Source organism: Conger conger, chromosome 3, assembly GCF_963514075.1.
Source record: "Conger conger chromosome 3, fConCon1.1, whole genome shotgun sequence".
NCBI lineage: Eukaryota > Metazoa > Chordata > Actinopteri > Anguilliformes > Congridae > Conger > Conger conger.
In genome coordinates, this window is record NC_083762.1 from 66,829,405 (window position 1) to 66,847,570 (window position 18,166).

Here is an 18,166-nt window from a genome sequence, read left to right on the forward strand (position 1 = left end):
GGATGTTCTTACAAATACTGATGAAAAATAGATGGTTCTCTGATTGTGTCAATAGCCTGCAGGAAGTGGACCAGAGTCTGAAGGGTCCATGTGTAATTCCTGTTGCTGTTTTACGGAACGTAAAGAGGGGTTGAGTTCTGGGCTCCATGGCTCTGCAGGTTGGCGGCCCCAGCTAGATAAACACTCCAGTCCTGCAGTGGGCGGGGCCAAGAGCCCAGCTAGACAAACACTCCTGCTCCGTCTCAGGGGGCGGAGCCAGGATCCCAGGGCTGTAACTGGCTGGGTGGGGGCACGACCTGAGGACTGTGAATGGGCCCATTGAGCAAATCAGGAGGAATTTGGGGTGTCTATGCCACTATTCCTGCACAGAGGGAATGCGTGTAGAACAGCTGACAGCTCGGTTGTACTCTACTCACCCCTTCCCCCCATAGGATCTCTGGTTGCCTGTGTGCAGGTCTGGGCCCCTCCACAGACTGCCTGCTTCTCACAAAGGACTCAAAAGCCCACCTTTTAACTTTTAACACAGTCACAGGTAGCACAGCGTCAAACCTTCAGTGATGAAGTGGAAGTTAGGATTCAGTGTTGTCGTCCTCACCATTTTGCTCATGGAATTTGGTGAGTTCCTGCTTATTCCTCTGTTGTTTTGGTACGTTATTTTGGTGTGTTATGGGCATGGAGGATTCTTTCTCTTGCTGGCTAGGCTGTTATACTCCAAATAAATGATGTATGCAGGGACCAAGCCAAACTTTTCTTAATTTCCTTCTTTGGTTCTTCTGGGATGCATACAGATGAGCACTGATGCTATTGAACAGCAACAATTGGTGTGTTTATTTATTTGTGCTCTCTTGTGATTTGTTAATGCAGGCACATCATTTTAGATAATGTTGTGTGACTTCAGATCTACTCAACTAATTTAGAAATAAATGTCCTTTATTTGGATTGTACTCTCACATTAGGTCTGTGTTTGTGGGCTTAGCTAGTATTCCTCTTGGATATCTGTCACTCTTGTGAAACCTTCAGAAGACCCAGAAAATCTCTCTTCACAACAGCTGTTGGAGATGTTAATGTCATAGGTCTAATTTAAAATAGGGTACCGTGGGGTGCTGGTGGTTGGAGAGGGGCTGGCATCAAGGTTTGGCTTTGTAGCCCAGATTTAGGGATCAGAGGGAGGGTGCTACTGTGTGGGTCATCCATTAAGACACTGTTCTAATGGGTGAATGTGCCCCACACTCTTGTATCGAATCCATATTGTACCAGTACCAGCTGTGGTTAGAGGAGTCGTACAGAGAATCATCTACCACAGTGTTAACCAACCCTGTCCCTGGAGATCTACCGTTTTGTAGGTTTTCACTCCAACCGTGACAAAGCACTCCTCATTCAACAGCTAGAGAACTTGCTGAGCTGCTAATTAGTAGAGTCGGTTAAATGAAAACCTACAGGGTGGTAGATCTCCAGGAATAGGATTGGCTACCACAGATCTAGCATCACCCAGTGTCACACAACAGTGCCCCCTCTGGTGGATTACACACCTGCTCCAGCTGTGTAAGTGTTCCAGTCCTCTGACACAATGACTGCAGGTGTCAGCCAGTGGACCAGGGGGTAAAAATCCCTCAAGATTAATATGAATTTGTTGAGGTGTCATTCCAAATTTGAAGGCCAGTGTAGGTACTGTGTGTTTGTGTTGGTGTGCGTGTTTGTGTGTGGGGGGAAGAGCATAAAGTGTACATGCGCACTGTGTGTGTATTTCATTGCAGGACTTTGTCAGAAGAAAGACGCTGGTGAGAAAAAGCCCAAAGCGAAACTGAAGAAGTCCAAAACTGTCACGCCCAAACCCAAAGTCAGAGGTGCCCAATCCCTGCCTTCAGCCCCAGCCAAACCCTCCCAGGTCATCCTCACACAGGTGCTGGACAAAGGAAAGTTCCGGAAGGTGGGAGATACGCTGGTTGTTCTAGGTGGGGGTAACCTGGAACTCAGGTGCAAAGGCAAACCTGTACAGTGGGCAGTGCCCTACTACCTGCAGGAGGAGGACGAGGGCCGGCTCAGGTAATGTTATCATCAACATTACATTATCAAAGGCATATAAATTTCATAGAACAAACAACAGAACAGGTTGGATAAGATACAATTCACATATGATCGGTTGTGAAGCCATGAACGTCTAGTACACCAGGTAGATAGGCCAGGTCTATAAGAAACCAGGTACTCAGACAAATCCAAATTCAAAATACAAAATTCAAGTACAAAATACCACTGAGGGCGAAAGATGGAGACAGGTGAAAAAGAAGTGACAATAGATTAATGGACACTGAGTGAGCAGATCTTAGGGGAATGGGGAGGTCGTTCCACTGGGGCGCTAGGGTAGAGAAGCTCCGCAGTCGGGACAAGCGAGAGCCATTCAAAAGGCTGGCAGGATGAGCAAGCCGACCTGTGGCAGCAGAGTGGAGTGGTGAAGCTGGTGCGGTGGGCTGAATTATGTTTTGTAGGTAGTGATGGGCTGTCTAGTTGGCTGCAGCGTAGGCCAGACCTTTGAATCTGATCCTAGCAGCAACCGATAGCCTGCGGAGCGACTTTTACAGTGGCATAGCATGTGAGAACTTTGGATGGTCAACAACCAATAGAATTTCAACCATTGAAATGAGTGCGAGAAAAGTTTGCTGTTTGTAAGAGGTCCTGAATGTGAGCATCTGCAAAATAAACGTAACACAATGAGTCTTGCCTGGCATAAATGTGAGAACTGGGCTTGACTAAGACATGAAATAGCCTTGAAATTGAGATGAAATGAAACAAACAGCACTGTGGCAGACCTCTGTCAGATACATATTTGTAAGACTGTTACTGTCTAGAGGTTGGTAAATGTTTAAATGTCTCCCTGCGTTAAGAAAAGCTACAACCCAGAACATTCGTCCTAAACAACTTGTGACTCACTTGTACCGCTCTAGCTTCTCATCGGTTTCTCACGTACTTCTCGACAGTTTCTTGCTTCTATAATTGCTAATGTCTTGGTTATTTGTCTTTGCTTTCTCATTTATAGGATGATTCAGCATGAGAAGTATGGTGTCCTCATCCTGGCCAACTCTACAGGTGCTGACACGGGGGAGTACACCTGCTACCCGATGTTGTGTGAGGAGGGGGACTGCAGGAAGGATTACGACCGTGCGGTCAAAGTCTTTGTCTTCTTTCCCGGTAAAGCCCTGCATCAGTTTGCCAAGGAAAACACATATAAACAACAGAAGTTGTGGAATGCATATAATTTCCCTGTGTACTGCTAGCCCTGGAGTTATTGTGTTTTTTCCATCCAAAACTGAGTTAATGGGTGGAAGAAACACATGACAGGACTTTTTCTTCCTGACACCTGGACTTTCAACCTCAGAGCTGATTTCTTGGAATATGCATCCCCTGCAACGGCAGTTAGACCTTCTTTGTCTTTCCTAGACTGCCCTCTAGTGTTTGTGACACATACAGTACTGCGTCTATATTTCAAATATGTTTTAAATACATTCTTAAGATCTCATTATTTATCTGTGTACAAAATAACAAATAAAAACATAAATACAACCCTGAAAATGTTTAATTGCCAACAAAATGTATTCCTATCAAAAACATTAAATCATATTAAAGAAGCTATTTGTTCTGAATATTGGTGAAATTCTTGGTTTATGGTTGTCAGTAGTCACATATTTAAAATAGAGTTTTTGGTGAAGTATTTGGTCCAGGTCTGACTGACCCTGGTTCTTGCAGACCCTCAGGAGCTGTTCGTGCCCTCCTCGGATTATTACGAAATGGTTCAGCTGCGTACCAACCGGCCCACGGTACTGCCCTGTCAGGTCACCAACCCCCAGGCCACAGTGACCCTGCACCGCGAGTTCCCCCCGGAGGACCTGAAAGTGGACGGGACTGAGATCTCCTTCAACCTGAAGAGGGGCTTCACCATCCACAGGCCACAGCCCCACCACGCCGGCTCTCTCTTCTGTGTGGCCAGCTACGGCAGGCTGCGGCAGAGCTCTGTCAAATACGTCCTCATCTACGTCAACTGTGAGTCTATCAAATACATCCTAATCTACGTCAACTGTGAGTCTATCAAATACGTCCTCATCTATGTCAACTATGAGTCCATCAAATATGTCCTCACTCCTCATTTACGTCAACTATGAGTCTATCAAATACGTCCTGATCTACGTCAACTGTGAGTCTATCAAATGCATCCTCATCTATGTCAACTGTGAGTCTATCAAATATGTCCTCACTCCTCATTTACATCAATTGTGAGTCTATCCAATATATCCTCATCGACGGCAACTGTGAGTCTATCAAATGCATCCTCATCTATGTCAACTGTGAGTCTATCAAATATGTCCTCACTCCTCATTTACATCAACTGTGAGTCTATCCAATATATCCTCATCTACGGCAACTGTGAGTCTATCAAATACGTCCTCATCTACGTCAACTATGAGTCTATCAAATACGTCCTCACTCCTCATTTACGTCAACTGTGAGTCTATCAAATGTGCCAGTATCAGAATCAACAAATGGCTCACTCAGTAGGCCTCTGTATAACATTCTGTGTAGTTGGGTGTAAAAATATTGATTTATTTTCCCCCTCAGACCCCAAGTCCCCTCCCTCCCCTGTGATCCAGGCCTCCGCCACGTCTGTCCGTGTAGGTGAGAACGTACAAATCATCTGCTCGGTGATGGGAGAAGCTGACGTGGCCATTGATTTCACCTGGGAGTACCCGGGACTAAAGGTAACCTGCACACAGCGACCACATGACAGGACTGTAATGCGGATAATTAGTAATGACCCCAGTTCTTACAGAAGCTAATAACGGTAATGTTATTGACAACAGATACTATTGTCTGTGGGGGATGCTATTGTCAACAAGGGATCTTTTTCTGTAAGGGTTTTTTCCCCACACTCAAAAGACATGCTTGTCAGGTTAGGTGTACTCCTGACATTGCCCTTGACCAAGGCATTGGGCTCAACTGGACTTTATCCCCAGGTGTTGCACTGTGGCTACCCACCCCTCCCAACTAAAATGGGTCAAATGCAGAGGATGAATTACCCCATGGGGTTCAATAAAGTATATATTCCTCTTCTCTGTACAGGAAGCTTGGTGTTTCATTTTTCCTCCCTCTACAGTAAGGTCTACTTTGGTTTACTCCTCTAACTTTGTATTGCTTTGGTCTGTCCCAGAGCGGCAGGCCGCTCTACACCGAGGACAGTGTGAGACCCATGCGGGGCGGGGGCCAGGGCCAGCAGCGCTCCGAGACCGTTCTCCTGGTGGACGAGGTCCGTGAGGTGGACGGGGGAACGTACACCTGCACCGCCCAGAACCTGGAGGGGTCCCGCTCTGCCTCCACTTCTGTCAAGGTGCTACCAGCCCAGAATACCACCCCTCGCCCCCGCAGACCCTGAGACCAGCCCCTACCACCCACAACCCCTACCCAGAGCAGGAGGTTTCCATGGACAGTCCCCCAAGGACTCTCCCACATACACTTTGGGCTGTGCTGGGGATAACAGAAGAGGATGCACAGGAAACAGGGACAAGTTTGGGAGAATCCAGTGGATTTCCCTGACTGAGAGACTTGAGCATGATATAAATTCTGTTCTATCCTTAAATATGTATTATTGTGATTTATACATGTGTTATTTCTTAATCATTTGTTTTACATGTTTCTAATTAAAGTCATTTTTATGCTCTGTATTCATTTGTCCAATGAATACAGTTCAGACGGTTATTGGGATGCAAAAGGAGATGAATAATAACCTACTATAATTAACGCAGCATGTAGCCTACATTCTAAAAAAACAACCTACCACCACCACACCATTACCACAATCCATATGAACTCAGACACAGCAGGTGGTGTACCTCCTGTTAAAGCAGTACATTTTACTGGTTGCAGATCATACAAAAAGGAAATTGAAATCTCCTTTTTCTGTAACTATGGAAAAATATAGATGATCAGGCTTTTTTGCAAGAACATCTTTTCTTCAGTTAAATTAGTGAATATGCAGTCTTTTGCCATTTTTGTCATTTTGAGTCATAAATCATATTAAATAAATCTGAGTCATAGCGATGATCTGAATTTGATTTCTGACCTATTTCAGGATAGGCCAGAAAAACAATTCCATCTCTCCAGATATGACATTTAAACATGCCAATTTAAAGAGTCTTTTTTTAGTTTCATTATCTCAGAACATTGCCTGATTAGTGGCAATGGCCTTCCAACCAAGGAAATGTTGCCCTAGCAGTGAGGCTACTTGCCTGCTTTATTCTTTGAAAAGAAAACTGTGCTACACATTATGAAATGTTGCGATGCTGTACTATGAATTGCTGATCAACACTCAATAATGTTGCTATATAGGCTAGTTTTCGCCTATTTCTGTTGTTGGTTGTGACTGAGAGACTGACAGACTTGGCTGACAGACTGAGAGACTTGCCTTTGTTTCTGACGGAGGCCAAGCTGTGAATTTATGAAATAGCATCACAGTGGATTATTTATCCACTCAGATGAAATGATACATTTGGTTTTTACCATTAATTACAGGTTAGAGTGCGTGTGCCAAAGGAGTATGTGTGCCAAAAACACCTGTTCAGCTTGTTTATCTGGAAGCATCACTCAAACTTGCCAACAGTGATGTCCTGTAAGTGCGTGTTACTGCAATAACAATATATTCCCACTAGGGGCAATAGAGCTGACGAAAATAACTTGTCACCAAAGCATGTATCCAACCGTTTCATTTTAAATGGGGGCCCAGAACACACAAGAATTACTCCACACAGTTAATTTCGTGATTTGGAGATAGAGTTGCTCGTACCCTATTTGCAGCTGGTAGGCATATATGTTGCCCTGAAAAGAATAGTTTCATCCACAAAATGATAATTATAAAGAGACTGGTTAAAGAGTTAATCAGACTGATGTCTAATAAAATCCTGCCTAGCAAGTTTTGCATGTATTTATTTATTTTCTCTCGTAACTTCTTATTTCTTACAGTTAACTCAAGTAGCCTACCTTAAAGCATGGATCTCGCTTTCTAAAACGCGTTCATCCGCTTGAGACACTCGGGTAGTACGCATCTTGCGGACGTAAGTAAACGTTAGGCTCACCTGATCTGTTCACCAGAAAAGACCCAGTGGATTGTCCTCGAAATCTCGCAAGGGACTTACATCTTTTCATTGCATAATGTGCACTTTGAGGCTAGTGTCAGTGTGACAGGGTCGTTAAAACAGAATGAGAATGAGCTTCCTTTAATATTTCAAGAGGATGGGATGGGGGTTCCTGGGGAGCAGACGGGGGCTCCTCTTCTTAAATAATTCAGAAGTTTTCAGGCGGCATGGGGATTTGTTGTTTGCACTGACCAGCAATCAAATTATTGTGGCCTATGTCTGCTTTGCTAATTGGCTTCCTTCCAATCGATTTTTCACTGCATGAGTGAAATAGCTTCAGCAAATCTGGCACGGAATGTTTATGTTATCATTATCTAAACAGCACAATCTAAATGCGCTGTCATATATCTGCAAGTTAGGAATTATGCCTACATAAAATGCATCAACTAAAGGGTCAGTTTGATTCTGTTTACGTTATTTCAATAAATTAATTAAACAGAAAACAAATGTATTTTATGGATCCTGCGACTTCGTCCATAGTTGTTATTCCGTTTGATGGCGCTGTTGAGGTAGCCTACACTCGATACGAAATCCGTTGCGAGGTAATGCGTATCAGTTGGGGATTGCGCTGCATTGTCCACAGTTCAAATCTCAGGGAGGGAAAAGGTGCAGAACGGCAGTGCGGTGCTGCAAGACTTGATGATAGCATCGAGCTACTGCTTTGAATTAGGAATACACTCCTGTATTTTCTCGCTGCAATCAAATGACTGGGATTTTCATTCGTGTGTGAATCTATATTCGGGACATGGTAAGCACCGTTTTGTTCTAAAAACAGTTATTGCGAAATACTTTAAAAGGAACCACTACGCTAGGAAGATGCAACACTTTCCCTCAAGCTCACCCTTTGGCGCAGTTGTTAGCGATGCTTGACGAGTTTGCTAGTTAGCTAAATTCCTGAGTTTGACATGCCATAAGTGATTTTCCTATTGCTTTTCCTATGCCTTTATATTCTCATAATTACGATGTCAAGTAGCACGAGCAAGTAAGATAAATAATCGCCAATATTCCGTGAGGTGGGTTTTAAACGCAGCTAGCAAACTTTTATCTTTAGTTAATATAGCCTATGTTGAAATAACAGTTTAATAACCGTTGTCCACTCACCTGTCACGGAGCCAGTTTGCAGGTCTCGCTATCTATAGGCTACGGTATGATAATATAAAGATTGCACCCGCCAATGTTTACAGAACTTGTTTACTACGTCTGTAATATGACTCGTACTGATATCATAACCTAACTTGGATAGCGTATGTTATAGATTTAGTGCAAAACCAGTCAGCGCAACTTTGAACAAGCCCACTCATTTGAGTATTTTAACGGTTTAAATAGCGCGTCTAAGACGAAGTACCCACATGCTAATGTTTTGTTTACTTTTCTGCTAGATAAATCTCAGAAAACGTTGCATTCGTTGATATGGCTAGGATTAGCAACTTGGAAAAAACAAGACAGAGAAATAGAGCTATGTTTACTGAAAAGATATGTTGCATTTTGGGTTTTTTTTTTTTTCTAACGTCACGAAATGCAGTTGAACGCCCGAATTGAACGCGCACAGTGCACTTGACAAATACACGTCTGTGTGCTCATATGAAGTTATTCTGGATAATAAGTGTGTCCAATTGCCCAACCACGACAGCTAGTTCCTAGCGAACACTTTATACTAGATTTGTAAACGCGGCTCATTGATACACCCACTTTGATATTCAATAAATAAAGATCTGCGTGTTCTCCGCATTGTACACAAAATATCACCGTAGTGGGCACGGCAGAAAGCTGTATCTTAATGACAGTGCCGCTAGCAGGCGCTAAGGAAACCGCGCTAAAGATAAGGAAGTAATTATGCAAATATAGTTGTATTGTTTAGTCGATGCTAAATCGGGAACAGCGTTCCTCTTTGTTTTCTTTCCTTTGTTAAACTTGCGTTTGTAACCCACAGGGCTTCGACTGCAAATAGCCCCCCCGTCCTCTTCACCGCGATTTTAGGAAAACTACACTTCCTCTGTAACTGGGATGCACGCACAGAACCCTACGTAGGCCTGCACCTCCGTCATAAAACAAAATGGGGGGAAAAAGTAGATGTGAAGGTTCTCTCAAGACCTGTTTGGACTGGTGCAGTCAGTCAACTCCAGCGGAGGTTATTTGGTGCACAAGTGAGAATATAATCGCAACTCTGACGTGTGATCGTTATAGTCGTATCACATTAATTTAAGAACGTCGTCAACAGGCCTTCTTTGTAACAACATACTTTCCTGATTCGATTTCTGAGTCTGCCTTAACGTCGGAGTCCAGTCCGCTGTTGTGCCTGTTAATATTGGATATCAGCCTATCTTTAATTGATGCATTGGGCCCTTCCAGGAGTCAGGGGTGAGAGGTCATGGATCTCCTGTAATAGCAGGATGTCCCTGTGGAGCCCTGCATGAAGGACATAGTATTGATTCTCCTCCCTGCTCATCGCAGGAAGGCAGTGCCTTTCCCCCCAGCCAAGGACCTGCACTCTCCCCACTCCTTTTTCATTACTATTGTCCTACATTTTTCCTCTTTCTTCTGCTGTCTTGTTCCTCTCTGCTCTCTTGCTTTATATATGCCCTTAGTTCTTGCTGTCAATCTCTCTCGCTTGCTCTCACTCATTTTCCCTCTCTCCTTTTCCCTCTCTCCTACTCATTCCCCCGTTTCTCTCACTCTCATTCTCTCAGACTCAGATCTTTGGAGGGAAAGAGTCATTTTCTAACTCTTTCCCTCCATCTCTCTCCAGCACGCCCTCTCCACCCTTACTGCCTCACTGTCCTCACAAACCCTTCAGCTGATGTGTTTTCGATCTACATTGCTGTGTACAACTTTGGACAGCCTAGGTCTATGCACACAGGGAAGCAGAGGGTTTATCGATTCAGCTTCAAACTCCTCCTTGAATGGTTGTGCATTTTTGCCTGGGTTCTGCTTTACACATTTGGCCCCGGTAATCTCTTCTTGGCTCTAGGAGGAGTCTGCAGTTGCATCACGTCATGTCCACATGCCCAGACAGATCAGCACAGTGTTTCACGTTCATTCCCGGATGATGTTTACAAGTCTAGTGTGATGTTTTTGTGATGAGCTTGAGGGAGGTCTGTGGGAGAGGAATTCTGTAAACCTGCAGGGCTTGAGCGCTTGGAGAAAGGGTGACGCAGTTGGGTGCGTGTTGATCACATCCCTGTGACCCCAGGCAGGTCTGTGGTTCCTTTCCATGTTCAGTGCTGTACTTGGGCGCCAGGATGTTCTGATTCAGACATTCCTACACTCCCGTTTGTAAGTGAGATTGTGAGTAATCATGTCAACAGGAGATTCTCTTTCGTATAGTGTAGCGAGTATAACAAACTCTCATGTATGTGAAAGCTTGTAAGTAGCATGTAGTTCGCTCTGTGTAATGTGTAAACGGTGTGTAAATATAAACAGTGGGCATGTAGCAGGAGATGGGTAGCTGCTTTTCCACCTGTGGAGATCTTGGTTTAGAGATTCTTCAGTCCTTTCTCCCACTCACACATCGACGACTTTCCCCGTGGAAACTCCTGCAGGACGCTGTGAGGCTGGTCACCTCCCCCCACTCCCTGGAGGGGCGTGGGTGGAACGAGGGAGCATTGCGCACGCAGAGTTTGGCTTTGAGGAGCGCCACAACTGGAGCTCCTGTATGGTGGCTTGTTTTAGTTCCAGCCATGTTTTTAAGTGGAGAAGATTGCTGTGTCAGAGGAGATAATTATCACTCTCCAGGTGAGGCTCGCCCGGCTGTCTCCTCCGCAGTAGTGTTTAGGTATCTGCCAGCACGACGGTCGTTTTTGCGAGACGGTTTGTGCTGTTGGTGTGTGGTCAGCTGGGCGGGCTTTATGTCTGCCTCGACCCCCCTCCCCCCCACCACCACCTCTCCCCTGCTTCCTCCCCCCCTCCACCTCTTCCTTTCCTGGTGGTCCCCAGGGCACAAACCGTGAGCTCTGACCGCCCCTGCATTGAAATGCATGTGGACCGTCGCTAAACTCTGAAAGGGGGGGGAGGGTGGAGTGGCGGTGTATTTTTGGGAGAGCGGAGGAGGGGCTTCTACTACAGACGGACCCGGAGCTGTTTCTTTTGAAGCACGGAAAAGTGGGGGGAGAGGGGGGGCTGCATTCCCCCCCACCACCCCGGCAGTAACCGTGGTAACCGGAGGTACCCCACTGCGAGACTTGGTGACCTGGCGGATTGTGACGTTGACCGTAGCGGGGCAGGGTGGGCTTTGGGTTGTGAGGGTGGAACCCGCCTGCATCATTCACCCCTCATTCCGCCTTCTGTGTCTTTGAGGCCTATTTTCAAGTTTGAAAATTGGACAAAAATGTAGTCTTTTAGTCAATTCAATCAATTCACTGAATTAGCCTAATTTCATTGTATTGCATGTCTTGCTTACGAGTCGACACTCACAAAACCTTTTCAGTAGGGGATTAACAGATTTGTGATTTGCTTGTTTTTCGTCTTGTATGATTGGTCCATTGAACACTGGTGATCAATATGACCATAATGACCCTAACAGTGTGCAGAGGGGGGAGATGTCGGGGGTTTTGAGGAGCTGTGCCTGAGGCATGGCAGGAGGTGGTTTCCCATTGCAGGCCCGATTTGGATTGGGTGAGAGTCAAAATGACCTGGGCGTGGCAGTCACGGTGTGTCCGTCAGCCAGTAGTGACCAATCATAGAGCTTCTCTCCTTCCTCATCCTGATAGACTGACCCCCCCCCCCCCCCCCCCCCCCCCCCCCCCATGGTGCAGTGCTGCGGCACATTCTTTGGGCATGACGGCTCTGAAACCAGGGAGTTCTGTCTCCCACCTCTGGCATGTTTGCCTGCCTGTCTCCTTCTTATAAATGGCACATTTTTGTTTGAACATCTCACACCCACCGCTTTTGTCATGATGACAGGATGTTTCACTGCGTGCCTCACCATAAAGCATGTTTAGCAATCTTCAGGCTGCATTTATTTCCAAGCCAATTGACTGCTTCGCCCACTGAACGACTTACCGGCCAACTGACAAAATGGCTGCTCTTAGTACTGCTCTTGACACAGACCTTTGACACTGACCTCGACTCCCCTCCCCCACCAGCACTAACCCCACACCGTGAGTCCACAGTTGCCCCAGCCAGCTCAAGCTCATCTGGAATGGCTGATGCGAAGCTCCTCCGGCCCACTGATCCTAGAACAGTGAAGCCACATGTCTCTGGACAGCAGATGGCCAATCTTGTGAGACGTCCCTGAGTAAGACTCTGATCACTAATGGGGCTTTCTCTGGAGAGAGCAGCTAAAGACCTATAATCCCCCTGGTACCCTCCACACAAGAGCTCCTACAGCATCCCACAAAGCTCAACAAACAGCCCCCACCGCCTATCCCAAGGGTGGGAGAGAGTCCACGGGGCACTCCTTGCTAATCAGGTGTCCTGTTGGGCCGCCTGGCTGGTCAGATTACTTGCGCCTCTCTATTTTTACCCAGGAGAGAGGAAGATGTCTGTTGTGTCATTAACGGCTTTGCGTGTTGATGCCCAGCTGGTGAAAATCTCTCCAATCAAAGTTACCCTACCCCCGTCTCCCAGCCCCCGCACAAATCACCGCTAAGTGAATGTGTCTGTTGGATGAACACGTGTTACTCAGTGTGCAAATATGACAGATTAACGTGTCACTAGTGTGTAAACATGTTGATTCATGTGCCACCGAGCCATGTGTCACATGTGTCATTGAGAATGTACGTGTGGCAGGATCAAGTGTCTAAGTGTGCTGACTCAACCACTTTTTACAGTTTTCTGAGGTAGTGGCAGGTGCTGCAGAGTGTTTTTACAGATGTATGATTAATGTGAAAATGAACAAAGCTTTGTCCCAGTTATGCACAAACTCCATGCTAGGAGTGGAGTTGTGGAAAGTAGGCCAGTTGCAAAGAGGTATCCCCAGAACCCCAACCCCGCCTATTCCCTCCCCTCCCCCCTCTCCAGGTGTATAAGTGGGCCACGCCTTATCCAGCCCTGTCTCTGGCACCATAAGGAGGAGGAGCTGTCTGACTCTAGCCAGTCTCGCCACCTGCTGCTGTAGTGTGACCTCGTCTAACCAGGCCGAGCCAAAGGGGCTAGGGGCTGGGGGGGGGTTTGCTAGGAACTAGGGGCTGGGGGGCAAGGCTAGGTGCTGGGGGTACGGGGCGTGGGGCTGGGGTGCAGCGCTAGGGGCTGGGGGTGCAAGGCTAGGGGCTGGGGGTGGGGGCTAGGGCTGGGGATACGGGGCTGGGGGTGGGGGCTAGGGGCTGGGGATACGGGGCTGGGGGTGGGGGCTAGGGGCTGGGGATACGGGGCTGGGGGTGGGGGCTAGGGGCTGGGGATACGGGGCTTGGGGGTGGGGGCTAGGTGCTGGGGGTACGGGGCTTGGGGCTAGGTGCTGGGGATACGGGGCTGGGGGTGGGGGCTAGGGGCTGGGGATACGGGGCTGGGGGTGGGGGCTAGGGGCTGGGGATACGGGGCTGGGGGTGGGGGTGGGGGCTAGGGGCTGGGGATACGGGGCTGGGGGTGGGGGCTATGGGCTGGGGATACAGGGCTGGGGGTGGGGTCTAGGGCTGGGGATACGGGGCTTGGGGTGGGGGCTAGGTGCTGGGGGTACGGGGCTTGGGGCTAGGTGCTGGGGATACTGGGCTGGGGTGGGGGCTAGGGGGTGGGGATACGGGGCTTGGGGGTGGGGGCTAGGGGCTGGGGGTGGGGGGCTAGGGGTGCGGGGGTTAATTGGCCTGAATCAGCGGGAGCTGCACTCTGCAGCTGCTGCTGTCACAAAGCCTTGCCCCCTGACCAGAGCCAATCAAAACACAAACACCCTGCACTAATGGAGCCTTTCAGGGGGGCATTGGGAAGAAGGGGGGTGTGGGAGTATAAGGCCTTGTGTCCCGTCCAAAAGAAAACTAAACTAACTTTAGGTTACTAGAAACTGAGCTTTTCAAAGATGCTTTCCATAGTGGAGATTTTTGAAAACATAGGTCTGAGCAAGTCGAGCAAGTCTGTCGGTCTGTGTTGACTGCCCCATATATGGTACCATGCTCCTCTTGCTTGAAGCAGAGGATTGTGGGAATTCCTTGTGGGGGGTAATATGGTGTCCAGACAGAGCCCTCAGAGTGGGTGGGTGGGTAGGGTTGGAGGGGGGGGGGGGGTGTCGCAGTCCGTGGGAAGGGGGTGGGGCAGGTTGTGCTGAGGCCTTTGTCTAGAAATGCCACGCGCCCTGGAGACAGGCTGAAATGGTCTGCCAGCCATTGTTCCCCAGAAGGCCACAGAGCCTTTTACTGGTGGTGAGTATTGTTTTGGGCGGAAAGTGTTTCAGGCCAAAGAGAAAGTCACCCCCCAGGACACAATAACATCATAACACCCATAACAGACAACAGTACCCATAACAGACAGGTTCATTCACTATCTTTGCCTGGGAAACGCTGCAGGTCGCAGAGTGCGGGAATAACTGAGGTTGCTTCTGTAATACTATCTGCGTACTGCACTACTGTGTAGGGTCACAGTTTACACAGTTGGCTGTCATGGTGCAGTGTTTACTGGCCACCGGGTGTAGCGTCACTGTAAAAATTCAATGCGTAGTATTGTAGTGGGTGGCATCACTATAGCGATGTGGTCGACAGTCATTGTGTAGTGTTGAGGATAGCTTTGTGCAGGAATGAAAAATCCAGGGTTAACCTGAGTTCCTTGCACACTTACCTCCTCAGGTGTTGTAAGCTCAGACTGGCATTGATTGGGAGTTATTTTTGCCTTTTTGTTGATAGCGTTCCGGCCAATTTACAGGAAGCGCAGTTCTAACATGAAGGGCTGTTGCATTGCGGTAAAGTAAAGGAGGCTTGCCCTCCCACTGTGTGGCATGGCTTTGGTGCTTTATATAGCCAGGTGGCAGCATTCCAAATTTCCCAAAATAGTGCTGTTGAGAACAATATTCCGCACAGCGCTCCTTCTCTTTATCACATTAATGATGCTGTGGCTTTGGGGTGGCCACGGGCGAGGAACTCGATCCGGCGTCTCCAGGCACGCGGGGGGAGTGTCACTCGCCCCTGACTCTCAAGGACCAGTCGCAAGGCCAGGGAGGTGACCTGTTTCTGAATTTACGGGCAGCTATTGGCTCGTGTTTGAGGGCAAATGTTTCGGTTTTTATGGCTCCAAAGTGCCCAAGGTACCTCTGTCAGTGAAGCCTGGAAGGCAGCAGCTTGCAGAACTGGAAAACTCATCACGCCGGGGTTACCAAACTAGCTAGCTCATTGATACAGAAAGATTTTATAAAAATACATTCACTAAAACCTGCCTGCGAAGTAGTATGTACACATAATCTGTGATTTGCTGAGCTGGACCTGCTGCCTTTCGGGCTACACTGAGGGAAGGGAAAGTACCTTGGGCAGCCACAGTGTTGCTCTTCAAACACTAGGAGTTATGGGTTGGGGGGCTGCAGCTTTTGATTGGTTGACTCCGAATGTTGCAATCAGAACCATGATTCACAGCTGTGTCAATCATTAAATGTTGCGTAAAAAACACAAATAAACAGTTCTGTGGGTAATGGAATTTCCCATGCTCAGGTACTCAGTTTTATACCACTGAGGTCACATAAAGTTGGCAACATTTTACACTGGCTTGTATTCTGCCATGAAGAAGGATAATAATCAATTGCATAGATCTTCCCGGTCTGAAGTAGGATTGAGTTCCTGTCTCTTTATCTGTCTATCTCTGTCTTTTTGTTTCTCTCTTTATCACACACACTCATTCTCATACTCACTCGCATTCAAGTATGCTTTTCTCACACTACAACAGAAATACATTTGCCAAACATACATATTTACAAATTAATAGAAACTACAACAGCACTGCTATTCATTAGCTCTAAATAAACACTTTAAATAACAGGAACAGGAAGGAGAGCGAACAGACTCAAACCCTGCTGTGGGCTCTGTGGTCTTCCCTGTGTCTCTGGGTCTGGAGCGCACCGGCACATATCCAGTGGCTGGGCTGCTTTCCCTGTGGATTTGGGTGCCACACCGGGAGGGCATTAAATTGAGGTATTAATATCACATTTTTCGTGCATGCTTTGTTTCTGTGGGCTAAAAGCAGGAAGTGCCTGTCTGCTTCTCCTCTAGATGTCCAGCAAAACAGGATATAACTGTATGTTTATACACCTGTAATTATATACCTAGGCTGCGGTCACTGAGTGTGTGCTTCAAGAGTTCTGTCCTCCGAGGTTAAAATTTACCTTTAGGTATTTTTCCAATTTTATATTTCCGTTGAAGACTCGTTCATGTTTATTTTGTGACCCATTTAGTGACATTCATGTTTATGTGTATGCACTTTGCCCTAGAGTCTGTCCGGTGAGGACAGTTTACCGATACTCAATCACTCACATTCAGTCATTGAGAGAGCAGTGAACTGAAACCATTCTCTGAATAGGGAATTCTCTTGGGAAAATCTCATGCAAAAATATCTATCTCTGTAGTGTCTACCACTCTCTCTCACACTCTCCCTTTCTCTCCCCCTCTCTCTCTCTCTCTGTTCGGGAATGCACTTTGGTGTATTCTTCAGCGATTAGGTATTCCCATTTGGGAGAAAATGAAAAATGAGGTAACCCTCACTGTACAGTCCTGCCTTGTCAGAATCTCTGTCTGTGTTGGCCCTGTGCATTATGGGGCTTCAGCTGTGCGCTCACTGTTTGTGTCTGGACACAACTTGCCACAGGCTCATTAGTAAAGCACCCATAGAAGTTTGATAGACTTAACACACATTAGAGCACTAGTTCTCACTCCTGGTCCTTGAGAGCTGCAGGTAAATGGTAAATGGTTGGAATTTATATAGCGCCTTTATCCAAAGCGCTGTACAATTGATGCTTCTCATTCACCCGTTCATACACACACACTCACACACCAACGGCGATTGGCTGCCATGCAAGGCACCGACCAGCTCTTCAGGAGCATTTAGGGGTTAGGTGTCTTGCTCAAGGACACTTCGACACAGCCCAGGCGGGAGATCGAACCGGCAACCCTCAGACTGCCAGACGACTGCTCTTACCGCCTGAGCCATGTCGCCCCAGGTGTGTTGGCTTTTGTTGTTAGCACTTAATTGATCAATTATAGCAGTTAATTACACATTTAACTCACCTCACTTGGTTTCTTATGTCTGAATTGGTTGCTGATATTAAGGTGAAAACAAAAACCGGCACACCCTGCAGCTCTCCAGGACCAGGAGTGAGGACCACTGACTGAGCTAATGCAGCAATGACTTTAGGACCACTGGCTGACTTGTTTATATGATCTTCATTTAACCAGGAAGTGCCATTGAGAGTAAAATCTCTTTTTTCAAGAGATACTTGGCAAAACAAAGGTGGGTGTTTACAATGTCAGCAAGTTCAGGCAATGACAATCACAATTAAATAGTTGGCATGACTTACACAACAGAGTACAGTTTCCAGAACTCGTCATCTGTGAGCAGAATGTGAGTGCTGAACATATTTTCTGAAATTTGATAAGGTGGGAAAATGTTCTCATCTTTGTTTGTGATTGAATCTGTTCCATGAGCACAGAGCATTTCGGTTCTAGCCCAGGGCATTGAAAAGTGCAGTATTTAACCCCACCACACACTGTTGGGGCCAGGCCACTTGTGTTTGGTGACATTGCTTTGTGCAAACCACTCCGAAGTCCATTTCTGACATTTGTTGGGGGACAGAGAACCTGTCTTTGGGCTGGCAACAACCTCCGGATACTGGAATCAACGGCAACTAAATTCTTAAGGAAAATGAAAGTTTCAAAAAAAATTTTTGAAGGTAATTAAGCTCATAAAATAATGTGTATACAGGTTTCAAACAAGGAATCCAAGTGTAGTGCCTTTAAATAATCAAATAAATATCCTTTATTGTTAACAGACTTCCCTATTTAAGTGTGCCTTTGACTTCTCAGGATGTGCTAAACTTAGCTTTCCATTTATAAATATGCTCACAAACACTATCTGTCCTTGGGACAGTAGTGATTCTCTCC

General features: G+C 46.8%; 2 protein-coding genes across 2 annotated transcripts in view; both read left to right on the forward strand.

The window, feature by feature from the left end:
• The first annotated feature begins 1,567 nt into the window (after nt 1–1,567).
• LOC133123517 (platelet-derived growth factor receptor-like protein) lies at nt 1,568–5,416 on the forward strand. Its single transcript, XM_061233987.1, has 6 exons — nt 1,568–1,577; nt 1,755–2,043; nt 3,032–3,183; nt 3,739–4,032; nt 4,606–4,745; nt 5,195–5,416. Exons 1-6 carry the CDS (start codon nt 1,568–1,570, stop codon nt 5,414–5,416), a joined length of 1,107 nt encoding a protein of 368 aa, XP_061089971.1.
• Nucleotides 5,417–7,772: 2,356 nt separating this feature from the next.
• Nucleotides 7,773–18,166, forward strand: part of n4bp3 (NEDD4 binding protein 3) — a 36,230-nt gene continuing 25,836 nt past the window's right edge. Inside the window, exon 1 of the mRNA XM_061234935.1 lies at nt 7,773–7,920. The gene's annotated coding sequence lies outside the window, so the exon portion shown is untranslated. The remainder of the gene's footprint in view (nt 7,921–18,166) is intronic.